Source organism: Nerophis lumbriciformis, linkage group LG13 (genome assembly GCF_033978685.3).
Source record: "Nerophis lumbriciformis linkage group LG13, RoL_Nlum_v2.1, whole genome shotgun sequence".
In the NCBI taxonomy this organism is placed as follows: domain Eukaryota; kingdom Metazoa; phylum Chordata; class Actinopteri; order Syngnathiformes; family Syngnathidae; genus Nerophis; species Nerophis lumbriciformis.
The window spans coordinates 5466822-5492233 of NC_084560.2; the positions used below are offsets into that span (position 1 = coordinate 5466822).

The window sequence follows — 25412 nt, forward strand, 5'->3', positions numbered from 1 at the left end:
ATCCATTCATTCATTCATTCGTTCGTTCATCCATGCAAACAGCCATCCATCCATTTGTTCATTCAACCATTCATCCATCCACTCATCCATCATTCATTCACTCATTCGTTCAACCATTCATCCATACACTCATCCATCATCCATCCACCGTTCACCCATTCATTCATCCATCCAACCATCCATCATTCATTCATTCATTCATCATTCACCCATTTATCCATCCATCCATCCATGCATTCATTCATTCATTCATCATTCACCCATTCATCCATCCATGCATTCATGCATTCATTTAACCATTCATCCATCATTCATCCATTCAATCACTCATTCATTAATCATTTACCCATTAATTTGTTCATCCATCCACCATTCATTCTTTCATTCATTCATAATTCATCCATTTATTCATTTATTCACTCATTCATTCATTCAACCATTCATCCATCCACTCATCCATCTATAATTCATCCATCAATCCATTAATGTATTCATCATTCCCCTTTTCATTCATCCATCCATTCATTTATTCACTCTTTCATTCAACCACTCACCCATCACATGTCCATTCATTTACTCATTTGTTCATCCATCCATTCAACCATTCATCCATCCACTCATCCATCATTCATTCACTCGTGCTTTCAACCATTTATCCATCCACTCATCAATCATTCATCCATTCATTTGTTCAACCATTCATCCATCCACTCATCCATCATGCATCCATTCATTCATTCAACATTCATCATCCACTCACTCATTCATCCATTCGTTCATCCATCCAACCAACCAGCCACCCATTCATTAATACACTCATTTGTTCATTCAATCATTCATCCATCCACTCATCCATCATTCATCCATTCATTCACTCATTCATCCATGAAGTTGCAAGGTGTTTGATCCTGGTCACAAGAGTGTTGTCAGCTGGTCATTTCCCAGCATCCATTGCAAGTGCGATCACCTGATTGGGTGAGCTTCTTTCCGAGCAGAGTTTGAGGTCTGGGTTCTGCCAAGGTTTGACCTCTTTAGTTTCAGGATGAGAGAAAAGTTGTCCATGGAAATCGCAACAATGGGGCTTCCATAGATTCACCCGGTCACCTGAAATATAGGCCAAGATCTCCTGCCATATAAACATCATATATTCAACATCCTTGGTGATGATACACATGTCTACTTCCTCCTTGGTGATGATACACATGTCTACTTCCTTCTTGGTGATGATATCACCTTCAGTCAGGTAACACCACTCCTGTGTGGTTGATGGATGACATCATGTAGGGAAAGGTGAATACCAAGAAACACTACTGTATGTAGAGCAGAAAGACACCCCTCCCCAGCCCTCACTTTCACTTTCACTTTCACTTTCACTTTGGGCATGAAGCGCCTTCCAAGTCCGGATGTTGAATAATTGAGCATCCAGCCAGAATTCTCTCATGTGAGGAAATGGAAACTATGTTTGCTCCATTTTTGTTCTTCTTGCCAAACGTGTCGTCATGTCATCCATGATGCATGCGACCTGATCACTAAGCCCTAATTATGACCTACTAATAGTACACACTATTTTATAGATTGTACATACTAATAGTACACTACCACCACCATGCTTGACGGTAGGCATGGTGTTCCTGGGATTAAAGGCCTCACCTTTTCTCCCCCAAACATATTGCTGGGTATTGTGGCCATTTTTGTTCCATCTGACATCACATGGACAAAGATAAGACCTGGAGGAAAGTTCTGTGGTCAGATGGAACACAAAGTGAGCTGTTTGGCCACAATACCCAGAAATATGTTTGGAGGAGACAAGTTGAGGCCTTTAATTCGTTCACCATTCATCCATCCACTCAACCAGCCATCATTCATCCATTCATTCATTTGTTCGTTCATCCATACAAACAGCCATCCATCCATCCATCCATTTGAAAATTCATTCATTCATCCACTCATCCATCATTCATCCATTCATTCATTAACCATGCACCCATTCATTCATCCATCCAACCATCCATCCTTCCATTCGTTCACCATTCATCCATCCACTCATTCATCCATTATTCATTAATGTATTTGTTTATCTATCCAAACAGCCATCCATCCATCCATTTGTTCATTCAACCATTCATCCATCCACTCATACATCATTCATTCACTCATTTCTTCAATCATTCATCATCCACTCATTCATCAATTCATTCACCCATTCATTCACCCATCCATTCATTCATATACTCATTTGTTCATTCAACCATTCATCCATAATCTCATCCATCATTCATCCGTTCATTTGTTCATTCAACCTTTCATCCATTCATCCATCCACTCATCCAGCCATCATTCATCCATTCATTCATTCATTCATTCGTACATCCATGTAAACAGCCATCCATCCATCCATCCATTTGTTTATTCATTCACTCATTCATTCAACCATTAATTCATCCACTCGTCCATCATTAATCCATTCATTCATTCATCGTTTACCCATTCATTTGTCCATTCAACCATTCATCCATCCACTCATCCATCATTCATCCACTCATCCATCCATTCACTCATCCATCATTCATTCAACCATTCATCATCCACTCATTCATCCATTTATTCATCTTGCCATTCATTCATACACTCATTGTTCATTCAGTCATTCATCCATACACTCATCCATCATTCATCCATTCATTTGTTCATTCAACCATTCATCCATCCACTCATCCATCATTCATCCATTCATTCATTCAACCATTCATCAATCCACTCATCCATTATTAATCCATTCATTCATTCATCGTTTACCCATTCATTCGTCTATCCAACCAACCATATATCCATGCATTCACTCATTCATTCACCATTCATCATCCACTCATCCAGCCATCATTCATTTATTCATCCATGCAAACAGCCATCCATCCATTTGTTCATTCAACCATTCATCCATCCACTCATCCATCAACTGATTCACTCATTCATTCATCTATCCACTCATCCATCATTCATTCAACCATTCATCATCCACTCATTCTTCCATTTATTCATCTTGCCATTCATTCATACACTCATTTGTTCATTCAGCCATTCATCCATACACTCATCCATCATTCATACATTCATTTGTTCATTCAACCATTCATCCATCCAATCATCCATCATTCATCCATTCATGTGTTCATTCAACCATTCATCAATCCACTCATCCATCATCCAGCCATCCATCCATCCTTTTGTTCATTCATTCACTCATTCATCCAACCATTAGTTCATCCACTCATCCATCATTAATCCATTCATTCATTCATCGTTTACCCATTCATTCGTCCATCCAACCAACCATACATCATGCATTCGCTCATTCATTCATCATCCACTCATCCAGCCATCATTCATCCATTCATTCATTCATCCATGCAAACAGCCATCCATCCATTTGTTCATTCAACCATTCATCCATCCACTCATCCATCATTCATTCACCCATTCATCCATCCACTCATCCGTCATTCATTCAACCATTCATCATCCACTCATGCATCCATTTATTCGTCTTGCCATTCATTCATACACTCATTTGTTCATTCAGCCATTCATCCATGCACTCATCCATCATTCATCCATTCATTTGTTCATTCAACCATTCCCCCATCCACTCATCCATCATTCATCCATTCATTTGTTTATTCAATCATTCATCAATCCACTCATCCATCATCCATCCATCCATCCATTTGTTCATTCAAACATTCAACCATCTGCTCATACATCATTCATTCACTCATTTCTTCAATCATTCATCATCAACTCATTCATCAATTCATTCACCCATTCATTCACCCATCCATTCATTCATATACTCATTTGTTCATTCAACCATTCATCCATAATCTCATCCATCATTCATCTGTTCATTTGTTCATTCAACCATTCATCCATCCACTCATCAATCATTCATCCATTATTTTTTTCATTCAACCTTTCATCCATTCATCCGTCCACTCATCCAGCCATCATTCATTCATTCATTTATCCATGCAAACAGCCATCCATCCATCCACTCATCCAGCCATCATTCATCCATCCATTCATTCATTCGTTTATCCATGCAAACAGCCATCCATCCATCCATTTGTTCATTCATTCACTCATTCATTCAACCATTAATTCATCCACTCGTCCATCATTAATCCATTCATTCATTCATCGTTTACCCATTCATTTGTCCAGCCATACATCCATGCATTCACTCATTCATTCACCATTCATCATCCACTCATCCAGCCATCATTCATCCATTCATTCATTCATTCATCCATGCAAACAGCCATCCATCCATTTGTTCATTCAACCATTCATCCATCCACTCATCCATCATTCATTCACTCGTTCATCCATCCACTCATCCGTCATTCATTCAACCATTCATCATCCACTCATTCATCCATTTATTCATCTTGCCATTCATTCATACACTCATTTGTTCATTCAGCCATGCACTCATCCATCATTCATCCATTCATTTGTTCATTCAACCATTCACCCATCCACTCATCCATCATCCATCCATTCATTTGTTTATTCAACCATTCATAAATCCACTCATCCATCATCCATCCATCCATCCATTTGTTCATTCATTCACTCATTCATTCAACCATTAATTTGTCCACTCATCCATCATTAATCCATTCATTCATCGTTTTCCCATTCATTCGTCCATCCAACCAGGTATACATACATGTATTCACTCATTCATTCACCATTCATCATCCACTCATCCAGCCATCATTCATCCATTCAACCATTCACCCATCCACGCATCCATCATTCATTCACTCATTCATCCATCCATCCTTCATTCAACCAATCATCATCCACTCATTCATCCATTTATTCATCTTGCCATTCATTCATACACTCATGTGTTCATTCAGCCATTCATCCATGCACTCATCCATCATTCATCCATTCATTTGTTCATTCAACCATTCACCCATCCACTCATCCATCATCCATCCATTCATTTGTTTATTCAACCATTCATCAATCCACTCATCCATCATCCATCCATCCATTTGTTCATTCATTCACTCATTCATTCAACCATTAATTTGTTTATTCAATCATTCATCAATCCACTCATCCATCATCCATCCATCCATTTGTTCATTCATTCACTCATTCATTCAACCATTAATTCGTCCACTCATCCATCATTAATCCATTCACTCATCGTTTTCCCATTCATTCGTCCATCCAACCAGGTATATATCCATGTATTCACTCATTCATTCACCATTCATCATCCACTCATCCAGCCATCATTCATCCATTCAACCATTCATCCATCCACGCATCCATCATTCATTCACTCATTCATCCATCCATCCTTCATTCAACCAATCATCATCCACTCATTCATCCATTTATTCATCTTGCCATTCATTCATACATTCATGTGTTCATTCAGCCATTCATCCATGCACTCATCCATCATTCATCCATTAATTTGTTCATTCAACCATTCACCCATCCACTCATCCATCATCCATCCATTCATTTGTTTATTCAACCATTCATCAATCCACTCATCCATCATCCATCCATCCATTTGTTCATTCATTCACTCATTCATTCAACCATTAATTCGTTTATTCAATCATTCATCAATCCACTCATCCATCATCCATCCATCCATTTGTTCATTAATTCACTCATTCATTCAACCATTAATTTGTCCACTCATCCATCATTAATCCGTTCATTCAACGTTTACCCATTCATTCGTCCATCCAACCAGGTATACATCTACGCATTCACTCATTCATTCACCATTCATCATCCACTCATCCAGCCATCATTCATCCATTCAACCATTCATCCATCCACGCATGCATCATTCATTCACTCATTCATCCATCCATCCTTCATTCAACCAATCATCATCCACTCATTCATCCATTTATTCATCTTGCCATTCATTCATACACTCATGTGTTCATTCAGCCATTCATCCATGCACTCATCCATCATTCATCCATTCATTTGTTCATTCAACCATTCACCCATCCACTCATCCATCATCCATCCATCCATTTGTTCATTCATTCACTCATTCATTCAACCATTAATTTCTTTATTCAATCATTCATCAATCCACTCATCCATCATCCATCCATCCATTTGTTCATTAATTCACTCATTCATTCAACCATTAATTTGTCCACTCATCCATCATTAATCCATTCATTCATCGTTTACTCATTCATTTGTCCATCCAACCAGCTATACATCCATGCATTCACTCATTCATTCACCATTCATCATCCACTCATCCAGCCATCATTCATCCATTCAACCATTCATCCATCCACGCATCCATCATTCATTCACTCATTCATCCATCCATCCTTCATTCAACCAATCATCATCCACTCATTCATCCATTTATTCATCTTGCCATTCATTCATACACTCATGTGTTCATTCAGCCTTTCATCCATGCACTCATCCATCATTCATCCATTCATTTGTTCATTCAACCATTCACCCATCCACTCATCCATCATTCATCCATTCATTTGTTTATTCAACCATTCATCAATCCACTCATCCATCATCCATCCATCCATTTGTTCATTCATTCACTCATTCATTCAACCATTAATTCGTTTATTAAATCATTCATCAATCCACTCATCCATCATCCATCCATCCATTTGTTCATTAATTCACTCATTCATTCAACCATTAATTCATCCACTCATCCATCATTAATCCATTCATTCATCGTTTACCCATTCATTCGTCCATCCAACCAGGTATACATCCATGCATTCACTCATTCATTCACCATTCATCATCCACTCATCCAGCCATCATTCATCCATTCAACCATTCATCCATCCACGCATCCATCATTCATTCACTCATTCATCCATCCATCCTTCATTCAACCAATCATCATCCACTCATTCATCCATTTATTCATCTTGCCATTCATTCATACACTCATGTGTTCATTCAGCCATTCATCCATGCACTCATCCATCATTCATCCATTCATTTGTTCATTCAACCATTCACCCATCCACTCATCCATCATCCATCCATTCATTTGTTTATTCAACCATTCATCAATCCACTCATCCATCATCCATCCATCCATTTGTTCATTCATTCACTCATTCATTCAACCATTAATTTGTTTATTCAGTCATTCATCAATCCACTCATCCATCATCCATCCATCCATTTGTTCATTAATTCACTCATTCATTCAACCATTAATTCGTCCACTCATCCATCATTAATCCATTCATTCATCGTTTACCCATTCATTCGTCCATCCAACCAGGTATACATCCATGCATTCACTCATTCATTCACCATTCATCATCCACTCATCCAGCCATCATTCATCCATTCAACCATTCATCCATCCACGCATCCATCATTCATTCACTCATTCATCCATCCATCCTTCATTCAACCAATCATCATCCACTCATTCATCCATTTATTCATCTTGCCATTCATTCATACATTCATGTGTTCATTCAGCCATTCATCCATGCACTCATCCATCATTCATCCATTCATTTGTTCATTCAACCATTCACCCATCCACTCATCCATCATCCATCCATTCATTTGTTTATTCAACCATTCATCAATCCACTCATCCATCATCCATCCATCCATTTGTTCATTCATTCACTCATTCATTCAACCATTAATTCGTTTATTCAATCATTCATCAATCCACTCATCCATCATCCATCCATCCATTTGTTCATTAATTCACTCATTCATTCAACCATTAATTTGTCCACTCATCCATCATTAATCCATTCATTCATCGTTTACTCATTCATTTGTCCATCCAACCAGCTATACATCCATGCATTCACTCATTCATTCACCATTCATCATCCACTCATCCAGCCATCATTCATCCATTCAACCATTCATCCATCCACGCATCCATCATTCATTCACTCATTCATCCATCCATCCTTCATTCAACCAATCATCATCCACTCATTCATCCATTTATTCATCTTGCCATTCATTCATACACTCATTTGTTCATTCAGCCATTCATCCATTCATTTGTTCATTCAGCCATTCATCCATACACTCATCCATCATTCATCCATTCATGTGTTCATTCAACCATTCATCAATCCACTCATCCATCATCTATCCATCCATCCTTTTGTTCATTCATTCACTCATTCATCCAACCATTAATTCATCCACTCATTCATCATTAATCCATTCATTCATTCATCGTTTACCCATTCATTCATCCATCCAACCAACCATACATCATGCATTCGCTCATTCATTCATCATCCACTCATCCAGCCATCATTCATCCATTCATTCATTCATCCATGCAAACAGCCATCCATCCATTTGTTCATTCAACCATTCATCCATCCACTCATCCATCATTCATCCACTCATCCATCCATTCACTCATCCATCATTCATTCAACCATTCATCATCCACTCATTCATCCATTTATTCATCTTGCCATTCATTCATACACTCATTTGTTCATTCAGTCATTCATCCATACACTCATCCATCATTCATCCATTCATTTGTTCATTCAACCATTCATCCATCCACTCATCCATCATTCATCCATTCATTCATTCATCGTTTACCCATTCATTCGTCTATCCAACCAACCATACATCCATGCATTCACTCATTCATTCACCATTCATCATCCACTCATCCAGCCATCATTCATTTATTCATCCATGCAAACAGCCATCCATCCATTTGTTCATTCAACCATTCATCCATCCACTCATCCATCAACTGATTCACTCATTCATTCATCTATCCACTCATCCATCATTCATTCAACCATTCATCATCCACTCATTCATCCATTTATTCATCTTGCCATTCATTCATACACTCATTTGTTCATTCAGCCATTCATCCATGCACTCATCCATCATTCATCCATTCATTTGTTCATTCACCCATCCACTCATCCATCATTCATCCATTCATTTGGTTATTCAACCATTCATCAATCCACTCATCCATCATTCATCCATCCATTTGTTCATTCATTCAACCATTAATTCGTCCACTCATCCATCATTAATCCATTCATTCATCGTTTTCCCATTCATTCGTCCATCCAACCAGGTATACATCCATGCATTCACTCATTCATTCACCATTCATCATCCACTCATCCAGCCATCATTCATCCATTCAACCATTCACCCATCCACGCATCCATCACTCATTCATCCATCCATCCACTCATCCATCATTCATTCAACCATTCATCATCCACTCATTCATCCATTCATTCATCTTGCCATTCATTCATACACTCATTCGTTCATTCAGCCATTCATCCATCTGCTCATCCATCATTCATCCATTCATTTGTCCATTCAACCATCCATCATTCACCCATGCATTCAGTCATTCATCTATGAAGTTACAAGGTGTTTGATCTTGGTCAGCTGGTGGAGTTGTAGAACTGATCGGGACAAGTTGACCATCCTGTACTACAATAGTACTATATAGAGTACTAGTCAGAGTACTAGTCAGGTGAGTCCTGACCTAGTTGTGGCTGCAGGTCTTGTCCCTGGGAGCGGACGTGCTGCCGGAGTACAAGCTGCAGACCAACCGCATCGACGTGTTCACCATCCTGCACTACAGTCCCTTCAAGGCGGTGTGGGACTGGCTGATCCTGCTGCTGGTCATCTACACCGCCATCCTCACGCCCTACTCCGCCGCCTTCCTGCTCAACGACCAGGAGGAGCAGCGCAGGCGGGAGTGCGGCTACTCCTGCAGCCCCCTCAACGTGGTGGACCTGATGGTGGACATCATGTTCATCATCGACATCCTCATCAACTTCAGGACCACCTACGTCAACCACAACGAGGAGGTGGTCAGCCACGCCGCCAAGATCGCCATCCACTACTTCAAGGGCTGGTTCCTCATCGACATGGTGGCCGCCATACCCTTCGACCTGCTCATCTTCGGCTCTGGATCAGACGAGGTCAGTTCTTTCTACTGCGTCCCTCCTGTCTTTAAATTATACTTCTACTTGTACTTGTACTTCTACTAGAGATTATTACCTAGTTTTGTTCCTACAAGGAAGTAATATTACACCCCTCCTGGTTTCCATATGAGTTGGGAAATTGTGTTAGATGTAAATATAAACGGAATACAATGATTTGCAAATCCTTTTCAACCCATATTCAGTTGAATATGCTACAAAGACAACATATTTGATATTCAAACTGATAAACATGTGACAAAGAAGTTGGGAAAGGTGGCAATAAATACTGATAAAGTTGAGGAATTTCCCATCAAACACTTATTTGGAACATACCACAGGTGTGCAGGCTAATTGGGAACAGGTGGGTGCTATGATTGGGTATAAAAGTAGATTCCATGAAATGCTCAGTCATTCACAAACAAGGATGGGGCGAGGGTCACCACTTTGTCAACAAATGCGTGAGAAAATTGTTGAACAGTTTAAGAAAAACCTTTCTCAACCAGCTATTGCAAGGAATTTAGGGATTTCACCATCTACGCTCCGTGATATCATCAAAGGGTTCAGAGAATGTGGAGAAATCACTGCACGTAAGCAGCTAAGCCCGTGACCTCCCATCCCTCAGGCTGTACTGCAACATCAGTGTGTAAAGGATATCACCACATGGGCTCAGGCAGGGCCGGCCCGTGGCATAGGCCATATAGGCGAATGCTAAGGGCGCCGTCCATCAGGGGGCGCCACGCCAGTGCCACAAATGTTGGAGAAAAAAAATTAATTAAAAAAAAAGTTGGTACTATTATTTCTAAATACAAAAAAATAATCCCACGTTAATTAAAATGCAAAGTAAAGCCTATTTATTAGAAATATTATTTGTTACAACATTACGCCCACCCCCTCCCCCCGCACGGTGCGCCCCCTCCCTTCCCGTATCATGACTCTTTTTGGACGTCACCACATCAAAAAATCAACACAAGATGTCAAAATAGGCCAAAACTGTCAGGTGCCCAGGGAAGAAAAAAAGAGAAAAGAATAGGAGGAGAAACGAGAAAAGACAGAGGTAGCAGGTAGGTAACGTTAGCCTACATGAAATTATTTGTCTGTTACAGAATGTGATAGTAGCTGGCTTTTTAGCATTAAGCTAATGTCACATGATTCGGCAATTGCTAATCAATAAATAGCTAGTTCTGTTTTAACGTCGGGTTAATATTGTGGAGGGGGCTAAATTGTTATGGAAAATAATAATGTAATGTTAGGTAATTACAGTACTCCCACCTTACATTCCTCAGGGACATTTGTATTAGATCTTTTAAGCAGGTGTTTTTTGTTTACATTGTTATTGCCTTCTGGTTAGCTAATGTTTGCCCTGCAGGTAATAGTCACTTTTCCACCCCTTTATATATTAGGTATAGTTGTAAGTAAAAAAAAAAGGTCAAAGACAAAGCTATTCGGGTTCTTGTGAATATATACACTTCACTGCCGATGTGGGGGGGGGGCGCCACCTAAAATCTTGCCTAGGGCGCCAGATTGGTTAGGGCCGGGCCTGAGCTCAGGAACACTTCAGAAACCCACTGTTAGTAACTACAGTTGGTCGCTACATCTGTAAGTGCAAGTTAAAACTGCTGGCTCAGTTACATAATATGTGCGTCTTCTGCACGCACACACAAGTGAATGCCAGGCATACTTGATCTTCAACGATACAGGTCACACTGAGGGTGCCAGTATAAAAACCTTTAACACTGTCAGAAATATGCGCCACACTGTGAATCCACACCAAACAAGAATGACAAACACATTTCGGGAGAACATCCGCACAGTAACACAACGTAAACACAACAGAACAAATACCCAGAACCCTTTGCAGCACTAACTCTTCCGGGACGCTACAATATAGAACCCCCGCTACCTCCAAACACCCCCCCCCCACACACACACACACACACACACACATACACACACCTTGTAGCGTCCAGGTGTTGTGCCGGATAATGCACCCCCGACGTAGAATGCACCCCCTGACGGGAGTGTTGTATCAACTAAAGCCCACACTTAAAGTTTCCACGCGCAAGATTGAATCTATTTGAAAAAGTTATTTAATAAGAAGCCAAAAGTGCAAAAAGAATAATGTTCGTGTTGGAGGAGTTGTGAATGAATGAAATATGAAATCCGTGCTGCAGTCTGCAGGTGTACCTAATGTTGTGGCCCAGCAGCGACTGCAGCACGGATTTCATATGTCATTCATTCACAACTCCTCCAACACGAACATTATTCTTTTTGCACTTTTGGCTTCTTATTAAATAACTTTTTTGAATAGATTCAATCTTGCACATGGAATTTTAAGTGTGGGCTTTAGTCATACTTCCCAACCCTCCCGAATTTTCCGGGAGACTCCCGAAATTCAGCGCCTCTGCCGAAAACCTCCCGGGACAAATATTCTCCCGAAAATCTCCCGATTTTCAGCCGGAGCTGGAGGGGGCGTGGCCTGAGTGAGGACAGCCTTTTTTTTATGACGGGAGGACAACAGGGTGACAAGAACTAAATCATCCAGACTAGAGATAAATTGTATTATTATGTTTATCTTACCTAAAAATAAATATATTTATTAATTTATTTTAAAAAAAACTAAATACATTTTTACTATATTTTGCTAAAAACATCAAAATTAATTGTATTTTTATTTGTATTTTTTCTGACGCCTTATTACATCCAGCCATATAATTATACATTAAAATAAACATATATGAAATAATTAATTTTAAATGATCATAATAATTCATTTAAAATTACCATATTTAATTATTAAAATAATTGCTTGTTTATCAACAACTTTAGCATTTTATTCATTACATTTTGAAGCTCTCAGAAGCCAAGTTATGTTATATTCCTTAATATTTATTTATGCAAGTTTGAAGTATCAATTATCTAAACACAGTTTTGTTTGCATATTTTCAGGATGTATATATATATATATATATATATATATGTGTGTGTATATGTATATGTATGACATACTTGACTTGGTGAATTCTAGCTGTCAATATACACCTCCCCTCTTAAACACGCCCCCGCCCACAACCACACCCCAGTCCCACCCCCGATCACGCCCCCCACCCCCCACCCCCCACCTCCCGAAATTGGCGGTCTCAAGGTTGGCAAGTATGGCTTTAGTTGATATAACACTCCCGTCAGGGGGTGCATTCTACGCCGGGGGTGCATTATCCGGCACAACACCTGGAACCTGACGCTACAAGGTGTGTGTGTGGGGGTAGCGGGGGTGTATATTGTAGCGTCCCAGAAGAGTTAGTGCTGCAAAGGGTTCTGGGTATTTGTTCTGTTGTGTTTATGTTGTGCTACTGTGCGGATGTTCTCCCGAAATGTGTTTGTCATTCTTGTTTGGTGTGGATTCACAGTGTGGCGCATATTTCTAACAGTGTTAAAGTTGCTTAAACGGCCACAATCAGTGTAAACTGTATCGCTGTTGATGAATTATGCTTTGCATTTACATGTGCGTGCGTACAGAAGCCGCTCACATCTTGTGACTGGGCGGGCACGTTGTTAGAAGGGATGCAAAGCGGACGTGACGTAAAGGACGTTAAAAGCAGTTCCTGTAAGGCACGCCCCCAAGACTGTGGAATACAAGATATAATGACTGATGAACACCTTCGTTCGATAATGAGGGTTGCCTCAGCTCAAAGCCTGAGCCCCGACATTAATGAACTAGCATCCAAGAAAAATTAGCAGGTATCTGGCTTGGGCATATCAGATTAGATCAGTGTGTTGCAAACGGAGCAGTTTAAAGTCCTGAATGGTTGGTTTATTCATTATTTTACCGGTATTTTCTAATTTATTAGCCTGTGGAAAAAGTTAATGTTGATATTTACATCAGAAAGCTGCAAATAGAAAAGAGGCATTGCATTTTTATTTAAAGTTTATCTGATATGCCATTGATATTTTTTAATGATTATTATTATTATTTGAAACTCGATTTTGCATGTCACTATAAAGTTATATAAGCCGTGCTTGTTCAATATTTAATGCAAAACTTGTTTGGGTCCCTATTAAAAGGTTAATTTGTTCAACCTTGGCCTGCGGCTTTGTTCAGTTTTAAATGTTGGCCCACTCTGTATTTGAGTTTGACACCCCTGGTGTAAAGGATATCACCACATGGGCTCAGGAACACTTCAGAAACCCACTGTCGGTAACTACAGTTGGTCGCTACATCTGTAAGTGCAAGTTAAAACTATCCTATGCAAGGCGAAAACCGTTTATCAACAACACCCAGAAACGGTGTCGGCTTCGCTGGGCTTGAGCTCATCTAAGATGGACTGATACAAAGTGGAAAAGTGTTCTGTGGTCTGACGAGTCCACATTTCAAATTTTTTTTGGAAACTGTGGACATGGTGTCCTCCGGACCAAAGAGGAAAAGAACCATCCGGATTGTTCTAGGCGCAAAGTGTAAAAGGCAGCATGTGTGATGGTATGGGGGTGTATTAGTGCCCAAGACATGGGTAACTTACACATCTGTGAAGGCACCATTAATGCTGAAAGGTACATACAGGTTTTGGAGCAACATATCTTGCCATGCAAGCAACGTTACCATGGACGCCCCTGCTTATTTCAGCAAGACAATGCCAAGCCACGTGTTACATCAACGTGGCTTCATAGTAAAAGAGTGCGGGTACTAGACTGGCCTGCCTGTAGTCCAGACCTGTCTCCCATTGAAAAAATGTGTCTCCTCAGTTCCCAAACGTTTACTGAGTGTTGTTAAAAGGAAAGGCCATGTAACACAGTGGTGAACATGCCCTTTCCCAACTCCTTTGGCACGTGTTGCAGCCATGAAATTGTAAGTTAATTATTATTTGCAAAAAAAAAAATCAAGTTTATGAGTTTGAACATCAAATATGTTGTCTTTGTAGCATATTCAACTGAATATGGGTTGAACAAATCATTGTTTTCCGTTTATATTTACATCTAACACAATTTCCCAACTCATATGGAAACGGGGTTTGTATATTATTACTGCATATGTGTAATATTATGGTATAGTATTACTGCATATGTGTAGTGTTGTGGTATATTATTACTGCATATGTGTAGTATTATAGTATAGAATTACTGCATATGTGTAGTGTCATGGTATATTATTACTGCATATGTGTAGTATTATGGTATATTATTACTGCATATGTGTAGTATTATGGTATATTATTACTGCATATGTTCCTGCACGTTCCCTCCCTGCAGCATCATCCTTTACCAGTCCAGACATGGTCCATGGTCCATGGTCCATAGACCATGGACCATGGACCAGGTCACTATACTTAAAGTCTCTCTGTCTGGGCTGTGAGAGGATTACTTCAAATTGCATGTTTTTTTTTTTCAATGGTGCTCATTGTGGAATGCATTTGCGGATTAATGGCTTAGCAAGCGGCAATCATTGATGCATTTATGTGAGGGCCGGCAGCTTACATGCAGATGTTGGATGTTGGATGCTGGATGCTGGATGCTCGGATGGCTGCCAGGCCGCTCTGATGGATGTGGATCCACTTCTGTGAGGACGCCATTACACCAAACATGATCTGCCGTAATCATCTTCTTTCACCACGCTGCTCTTCTTTCCCTCCTAAATAATGACATCATGTTTACTGTGACAACATACAGTACACATAATGTGATGTAACAAAATACAGTACACATATTGTGATGTAACAAAATACGGTACACAATGTGATGTAACAACATACGGTACACATAATGTGATGTAACAAAATACAGTACACACAATGTGATGTAACAACATACAGTACACATAATGTGATGTAACAAAATACAGTACACATAATGTGATGTAACAACATACGGTACACATAATGTGATGTAACAAAATACAGTACACATATTGTGATGTAACAAAATACAGTACACAATGTGATGTAACAACATACGGTACACATAATGTGATGTAACAAAATACAGTACACACAATGTGATGTAACAACATACAGTACACATAATGTGATGTAACAACATACAGTATACATAATGTGATGTAACAACATACAGTACACATAATTTGATGTAACAACATACAGTACACATAATGTGATGTAACAACTTACAGTACACATAATGTGATGTAACAACATACAGTACACATAATGTGATGTAACAACATACAGTACACATAATGTGATGTAACAACATACCGTACGCAATGTGATGTAACAACATACAGTACACAATGTGATGTAACAACATACGGTACACAACGTGATGTAACAACATACAGTACACATAATGTGATGTAACAACATACGGTACACATAATGTGATGTAACAACATACAGTACACATAATGTGATGTAACAACATAGACTACACATAATGTGATGTAATATAATACAGTACACATAATGTAATGTAAAAACATACAGTACACATAATGTGATGTAACAACATAGAGTACACATAATGTGATGTAACAACATACAGTACACATAATGTGATGTAACAACATACAGTACACATAATGTGATGTAACAACATACAGTACACATAATGTGATGTAACAACATACAGTACACATAATGTGATGTAACAACATACGGTACACATAATGTGATGTAACAACATACAGTACACAATGTGATGTAACAACATACAGTACACATAATGTGATGTAACAACATACAGTACACATAATGTGATGTAACAACATACCGTACACAATGTGATGTAACAACATACCGTACACAATGTGATGTAACAACATACAGTACACATAATGTGATGTAACAACATACAGTACACATAATGTGATGTAACAACATACAGTACACATAATGTGATGTAACAACATACGATACACATAATGTGATGTAACAACATACAGTACACATAATGTGATGTAACAACATACGGTACACATAATGTGATGTAACAACATACAGTACACATAATATGATGTAACAACATACAGTACACATAATTTGATGTAACAACATACAGTACACATAATGTGATGTAACAACTTACAGTACACATAATGTGATGTAACAACATACAGTACACATAATGTGATGTAACAACATACAGTACACATAATGTGATGTAACAACATACAGTACACATAATGTGATGTAACAACTTACAGTACACATAATGTGATGTAACAACATACAGTACACATAATGTGATGTAACAACATACAGTACACATAATGTGATGTAACAACATACCGTACGCAATGTGATGTAACAACATACAGTACACAATGTGATGTAACAACATACGGTACACAATGGGATGTAACAACATACAGTACACATAATGTGATGTAACAACATACCTTACACAATGTGATGTAACAACATACAGTACAAGTACACAACATTAGTTTTAGCATTTTTGTTTCCGTTCCAATAGCAATGTAACTGTCTTCTTCGTTGAGAGTCAGTAAGTGTTTGAGTTGTTGTTGTTGTTCAGCGGCTGAGTGTTGTTTCCAGTGCTGGAGCAGGAGTTTGTCCCTGCATGAACGTCCCGTGTGGACTATTCCCTCAATGCAGGCTTACAGGCACAACTCTGCAGACATTTGATTGCATAACTCCTCTACAGAGAATGTTCAACTTGCAGTCACTTCACCAGGCTTCACTATGGAGTACTAAGAGTACTAGTAATGGAGTACTAGTAGTAATAGTAGTACTAGGATATTTGATTGCATAACTTCATCAGAGAGAATGTTCAACTAGCAGTCACTTCACCAGGCTTCACTATGGAGTACTAGGAGTACCAGTAGTGGAGTAATAATTGTAATAGTAGTACTAGGATATTTGATTGCATAACTCCTGCACAGAGAATGTTCAACTAGCAGTCACTTCACCATGCTTCATTATGGAGTACTACGAGTACTAGTAGTGGAGTACTAGTAGTACTAGTAGTGGAGTAATAGTTGTACTAGGATATTTGATTGCATAACTCCTGCACAGAGAATGTTCAACTAGCAGTCACTTCACCAGGCTTCACTATGGAGTACTAGGAGTACTAGTAGTGGAGTACTAGTACTACTAGTAGTGGAATACTAGGAGTACTAGTAGTGGAGTAATTATATTACTAGGATATTTGATTGCATAACTCCAGCAGAGAGAATGTTAAACTTGCAGTCACTTCACCAGGCTTCACTATGGAGTACTATGAGTACTAGTTGTGGAATATTAGTAGTACTAGTAATGCAGTACTAGTAGTGCAGTACTAGTGGTGGAGTACTAGCAGTACTACTAGTAGAGTGTTAGCAGTACTAGTATTACTATTAGTGGAGTGCTAGTGGTGGATTACTAGTAGTGTTAGTAGTGGATTACTAGTAGTGCTATTGGTACTCGTAGTGGAGTACTACTAGTGTCATTCTAGTAGTGCTAGTGGTACTGGTAGTCACTAGTAGTACTGGTAGTGGAGTACTATTAGTGGATTACTATTAGTGGATTACTATTAGTGGAGTACTAGCAGTACTAGTAGTGTATTACTAGTCATACTAGTAGTAGAATACTAGTTGTGGATTATTATTTGCACTAGTCATACTAGTAGGTGAGTACTAGTTGTGGATCACTATTAGTACTGGTAGTATTAGTAGTGGATCACTAGTAGTAATGATAGTGGAGTACTAGTTGTGGATTACTAGTCATACTAGGAGTGCAATACTAGTTGTGGAGTACTAGTAGTACTAGTAGTGTGGTCCTAGTAGTGTAAAAGAGGCACACAAATTGTACAAAACAAAGAAAGTGGATGAGAATGTTGTGGAAGTGAAAACGAGCCGGAAGCAGAAGTACAAATCCCGACGATGCATTTCAGCTGAGTATGTTTGCATCATACTGCATCATTCATACTTTGTGTACTGTGTTACTGTGTACTATGTTACTGTGTTACTGTGTACTGTGTTACTGTGTACTGTGTTACTACGTACTGTGTTACTACGTACTGTGTTACTGTGTACTATGTTACTGTGTACTATGTTACTGTGTTACTGTGTTACTGTGTACTGTGTTACTGTTTTACTGTGTACTATGTTACTGTGTTACTGTGTACTGTGTTACTGTGTACTGTGTTACTGTGTTACTGTGTACTGTGTTACTGTTTTACTGTGTACTATGTTACTGTGTTACTGTGTTACTGTGTACTGTGTTACTGTGTACTGTGTTACTGTGTTACTGTGTACTATGTTACTGTGTTACTGTGTTACTGTGTACTGTGTACTGTGTTACTGTTTTACTGTGTACTATGTTACTGTGTTACTGTGTACTGTGTACTGTGTTTATCCTCACGCCACACAAGAGACGTCAGCAGGATGAAAAGTAGCGAGATGAATCATTTGTTTCATTTCACGTCTCTATTGTTCTTCTGGACGAATCACTCACATAATCAATAGAAAACTTTTCTCTTCATCAACACCTTCAACACTCTTTGTTTACTACTTGGTAGATCTTCTAGGACACAGGTGTCAAAGTCCGTTTATGTGAAACGAGGGAAATACCCTAGGGCTGGGCCGATAATACCATATCAACATATATCGCCATAGACGTCTATATGAAATGCGTTTGACAAAATATTGGATTTATATTTCTATTTTTTGGTCAGAAGAAACCAGAATTTACGAAGCAATATTCTTTTCATGAAGTTTACTCGCGATTTGGGAACAGGAAACAGGAAGTGTCACTGAGCAATAACAGCCAATCACGTAACAGTATCAACTACACAGTGCTCAATAGAAACAGCTTCTTCATCCTTTAAAATTCCCCCAAAGTGATGAGTTCAGGTAACCTCAGATCTTTTTGCATTTCATTCCATGACCATGGAGCTGCAATTTTTTTTTTTTTACAGAGACTTGTGTTGGCCCTAGGAACCAACATTCTAAGGATGTCATGTGACCTTAAACTGTAGCGACTGCACTCTCTACACATAAGAGAAGATAACTAAGGGGAACCCCACCAAGAAGGGATAAAAACCACCCATGGAGAAAACCTGCGAACTGACAAAGACTGACAGTTGATATTTGCATCTAAAGTGCAATGGTGCACAAGGTTGCCACAAGCAGTACTAAAACCTAAGGCATGGTGATATACATGATACAGTTTTTTCTAATAAGAGGAAGGTGCATTCCTAAAAATCAAGTCTCCATAGTCTAGCAAAGGCATAAAAAGTGGTCAGAATTCCTAACTTCAATAACTATCAATAACAATCCCCAAGTCTTTAAATGTCGTGACTTCAACCTTATCAGCAGTTGACATTTCTGGAATGTTCACTGGCGGTCGTTTGCCATTTGAAAATAACACCACCTTAGATGTCTGTAGTCTCAGCTGAGTCAGCTGGCACGGAACAACATCAAAAGCAGACAGCAGGAGCTCAAAGGTTTGCGCTACCGCGGGGGACGAACAACATGTGACCTCTTCATCTGCTTTAGAACGGAACACAGCATCGGACACATTATCACAGACATAATAGATGGAAAACTACATTGGACATAGTATACAACCCTGAGGTACACCCTTTAATACGGGGAAGATTACCACTAGAACTACTATTAGTACTACTACTACAGCGGGGGATGAACAACATGTGACCTCGTCATCTGCTTTAGAATGGAATCCAGCCTTCAACACATTATCACAGACATAATAGATGAAAAACTACATTGGACATAGTATACAACCCTGAGGTACACCCTTTAATACTGGGAGGACTACCACTAGAACTACTATTAGTACTACTACTACAGCGGGGGGTGAACAACATGTGACTTTGTCATCTGCTTTAGAACGGAACACAGCATCTGACACATTATCACAGACATGATAGATGAAAAACTACATTAGACATAGTATACAACCCTGAGGTACACCCTTTAATACTGGGAGGACTACCACTAGAACTACTATTAGTACTACTACTACAGCGGGGGGTGAACAACATGTGACTTTGTCATCTGCTTTAGAACGGAACACAGCATCTGACACATTATCACAGACATGATAGATGAAAAACTACATTAGACATAGTATACAACCCTGAGGTACACCCTTTAATACTGGGAGGACTACCACTAGAACTACTATTAGTACTACTACTACTACTACAGCGGGGGATGAACAACCAGTGACCTCGTCATCTGCTTTAGAACGGAACACAGCCTTCAACACATTATCACAGACATGATTTACATAGAGGGAAAACTACATCGGACCTAATGTACAACCCTGAGGTACACCCTTTAATACTGGGAGGACTACCACTAGAACTACTATTAGTACTACTACTACAGCGGGGGATGAACAACATGTGACCTCGTCATCTGCTTTAGAACGGAACACAGCCTTCAACACATTATCACAGATGGAAAACTACATTAGACCTAGTATACAACCTTGAGGTACACCCTTTATTACAGGGAGGACTACCACTAGAACTACTATTAGTACTACAGCTAGTACTAAATGCCTATGTGGTCCCCACTGTGCGTTCAGACCACGACTCTGATCAAATTACTACTCTTAGTACTAATACTACTACTACTACTGCTACTAGTACTACTACCACTACTACTTGTACTACCAGTACTAAAATCCACTGTGGTGCTCACTGTGCGTTCAGACCACCACTTTGATAGGATTACTACTACTAGTACTACTACCACTACTACTTGTACTATGAATGGTACTAGGACTAGTACTAGTATTAGTCCTAGTACCAAAACCCCTTGTGGTCTCCACTCTGCGTTCAGACCACCACTCTAAATCAGATTACTACTACTACTATTACTACTACTCCTATTACTACAACTAGTACTAGTCCTAGTACTAAAACCCCCTGTGGTCGCCACTTTGCGTCCAGACAAACGCTCAGATCAGATTACTACTTTGACTATTACTACTACTTCTACTACTACTATTATTACAACTAGTAATAGTACTAAAACCCCCTGCGGTTCCCACTATGCGTTCAGACCACCACCCTGATCAGATTACTACTATTACAACAACTAATACTCTGGTCCCCACTCTGCGTTCAGCGCACCTCTCCGATCCGATTACTAATAGTACTACTACTACTATTACTACTACTACTACTACGACACTAGTACTAGGACTAGTACTACAACTAAGACTAATACTAAGCCCCCCACTTTGCGTTCAGACCACCACCCTGATCAGATTACTACTACAATTGCTACTACTACTACTACTACTACTACTATTATTACTACTACTATTACTCCAGATAGTACTCTGGTCCCCACTCTGCATTCAGACCACCATTCCTATCAGTATCCTAGTACTACTACTACCACTGCTACTATTAGTACTATTACTACAACTTGTATTACTACTACTACTACTACTACTACAACTACAACTAGTGCTAAAACCCCCTGTGGCTGCCACTCTGCGTTCAGACCACCACCCTGATCAGATTACTCCTGCTACTACTACTGCTACTACTACGACAACTGGTGCTAGGACTAGTACTAGTACTAAAACCCCATGTGGTGCCCACTCTGCGTTCAGACCACCAACCTGATCAGATTACTAATACTATTACTATTACTACTACAACTAGTACTCTGGTCCCCACTCTGCATTCAGACCACCACTGTGATCAGATCACTACTACTACTATTACTACTACTACAACTATCACCACAACTAGTACTAGGACTAGTACTAAAACCCCACACTCTGTGTTCATACCACTAGTCCGACTAGATTACTACTACTACTACTATTACTACAACTAGTAGTCTGGTTCTCACTCTGCGTTCAGACCACCACTCTGATCAGATGACTACTACTACTATTTCAGACCACCACCCTGATCAGATTGCTACTACTACTAATACTACTACTACTACTACTACTACTATTCCAGACCACTACCCTGATCAGATTACTACTACTAATACTACTAATACCACTATTACTATTCCAGACCACCACCCTGATCAGATTACTAGTATCACTACTAATACTACTACTACTCTTCCAGACCACCACCCTGATCATATTACTAGTACTACTACTAATACTATTGCAGACCACCACTCTGATCATATTATTAGTACTAGTACTAATACCAATACTACTATTACTATTGCAGACCACCACCCTGAACAGATGACTAGTACTAGCACTAATACTACTTATATTACTACTATTCCAGACCCCCACCCTGATCAGATGACTACTACTACTACTACTACTACTACTACTACTACTACTACTACTATTGCAGACCACCACCCTGATCAGATGACTAGTACTAGTACTGATACTACTATTACTACTATTGCAGACCACCACCCTGATCAGATGACTAGTATTAATACTACTACTATTGCAGACCACCACCCTGATCGGGCTGCTGAAGACGGCCAGGCTGGTGCGGCTGGTGCGGGTGGCCAGTACTACTACTAGTACTAATACTACTACTACTATTACTATTCTAGACCACCACCCTGATCGGGCTGCTGAAGACGGCCAGGCTGGTGCGGCTGGTGCGGGTGGCCAGTACTACTACTAGTACTAATACTACTACTACTATTACTATTCTAGACCACCACCCTGATCGGGCTGCTGAAGACGGCCAGGCTGCTGCGGCTGGTGCGGGTGGCCAGTACTACTACTAGTACTAATACTACTACTATTACTATTCTAGACCACCACCCTGATCGGGCTGCTGAAGACGGCCAGGCTGGTGCGGCTGGTGCGGGTGGCCAGTACTAGTACTAGTACTAATACTACTACTATTACTATTGTAGACCACCACCCTGATCGGGCTGCTGAGGGTGGCCAGTACTACTACTAGTACTAATACTACTACTACTATTACTATTGCAGACCACCACCCTGATCGGGCTGCTGAAGACGGCCAGGCTGCTGCGGCTGGTGCGGGTGGCCAGGAAGCTGGACCGCTACTCTGAGTACGGGGCGGCGGTGCTGATGCTGCTGATGTGCATCTTCGCCCTCATCGCCCACTGGCTGGCCTGCATCTGGTACGCCATCGGCAACGTGGAGAAGCCCTACCTGGAGCACAAGATCGGCTGGCTGGACAACCTGGGCGTGTCCATCGGGAAGCGCTACAACTACAGCGACGCCAACTCGGGGCCGTCCATCAAGGACAAGTACGTGACGGCGCTCTACTTCACCTTCAGCAGTCTGACCAGCGTGGGCTTCGGAAATGTTTCCCCCAACACAAACTCCGAGAAGATCTTTTCCATCTGCGTCATGCTGATTGGCTGTGAGTATTTCTCCCCTTATGGCAGTACTACAATCTGTCTTTGCTGCAAGTATTTGTACAATGTCCGGTTATGGCAGTATTACAATGTGTATTTTTATATTTGATGCAAGTATTTGTATATTTGGTGCAAGTATTTGTACAATGTCAGGTTATGGCAGTACTACAACCTGTATTTGCTGCAAGTATTTGTACAATGTAAGGTTATGGCAGTACTACAACGTGTATTTTTATATTTGATGCAAGTATTTGTATATTTGGTGCAAGTATTTGTACATTGTCCGATTATAGCAGTATTACAATGTGTATTTTTATATTTGATGCAAGTATTTGTATATTTGGTGCAAGTATTTGTACAATGTCTGATTATGGCAGTACTACAACGTGTATTTTTGGATTTGGTGCAAGTATTTGTATTTTTGGTGCAAGTATTTATATATTTGGTACAAGTATTTTTACTTTGGTGCAAGTATTTTTACATTTGGTGCAAGTATTTTTATATTTGGTGTAAGCATTTTTATATTTGGTGTAAGCATTTTCATATTTGGTACAAGTATTTTTATATTTCGTGCAAGTATTGTTATATTTGTTACAATAATTTTTATATTTGGTACAAGTATTTTTACATTTGGTGCAAGTATTTTTATATTTGGTGCAAGCATTTTTATATTTGGTGTAAGTATTTTTATATTTGGTGCAAGTATTCTTATATTTGGTGCAAGCATTTTTATATTTGGTGTAAGTATTTTTATATTTGGTGCAAGTATCTTTATATTTGGTGCAAGTATTTGTACAATGTCCGATTACGGCAGTATTACAATGTGTATTTTTGGATTTGGTGCAAGTATTTGTATTTTTGGTGCAAGTATTTTTATATTTGGTGCCAATATTTTTATATTTGGTGCAAGTATTTGTACATTTGGTACAAGTATTTTTATATTTGGTACAATTATTTTTATATTTGGTGTAAGCATTTTTATATTTGGTGTAAGCATTTTCATATTTGGTACAAGTATTTTTATATTTCGTGCAAGTATTGTTATATTTGTTACAATAATTTTTATATTTGGTACAAGTATTTTTACATTTGGT

The 25412-nt window shown here is 39.4% G+C and overlaps 1 protein-coding gene across 1 annotated transcript in view; it reads left to right on the forward strand.

Moving 5' to 3' along the window:
• The window catches only part of LOC133613886 (voltage-gated inwardly rectifying potassium channel KCNH7-like), a 193329-nt gene that overhangs the window by 121255 nt on the left and 46662 nt on the right, over positions 1-25412 (forward strand). Inside the window, exons 6-7 of the mRNA XM_061971768.1 lie at positions 9624-10049; positions 23924-24323. Of these exons, the coding sequence (XP_061827752.1) occupies positions 9624-10049; positions 23924-24323 (826 nt within the window). The remainder of the gene's footprint in view (positions 1-9623; positions 10050-23923; positions 24324-25412) is intronic.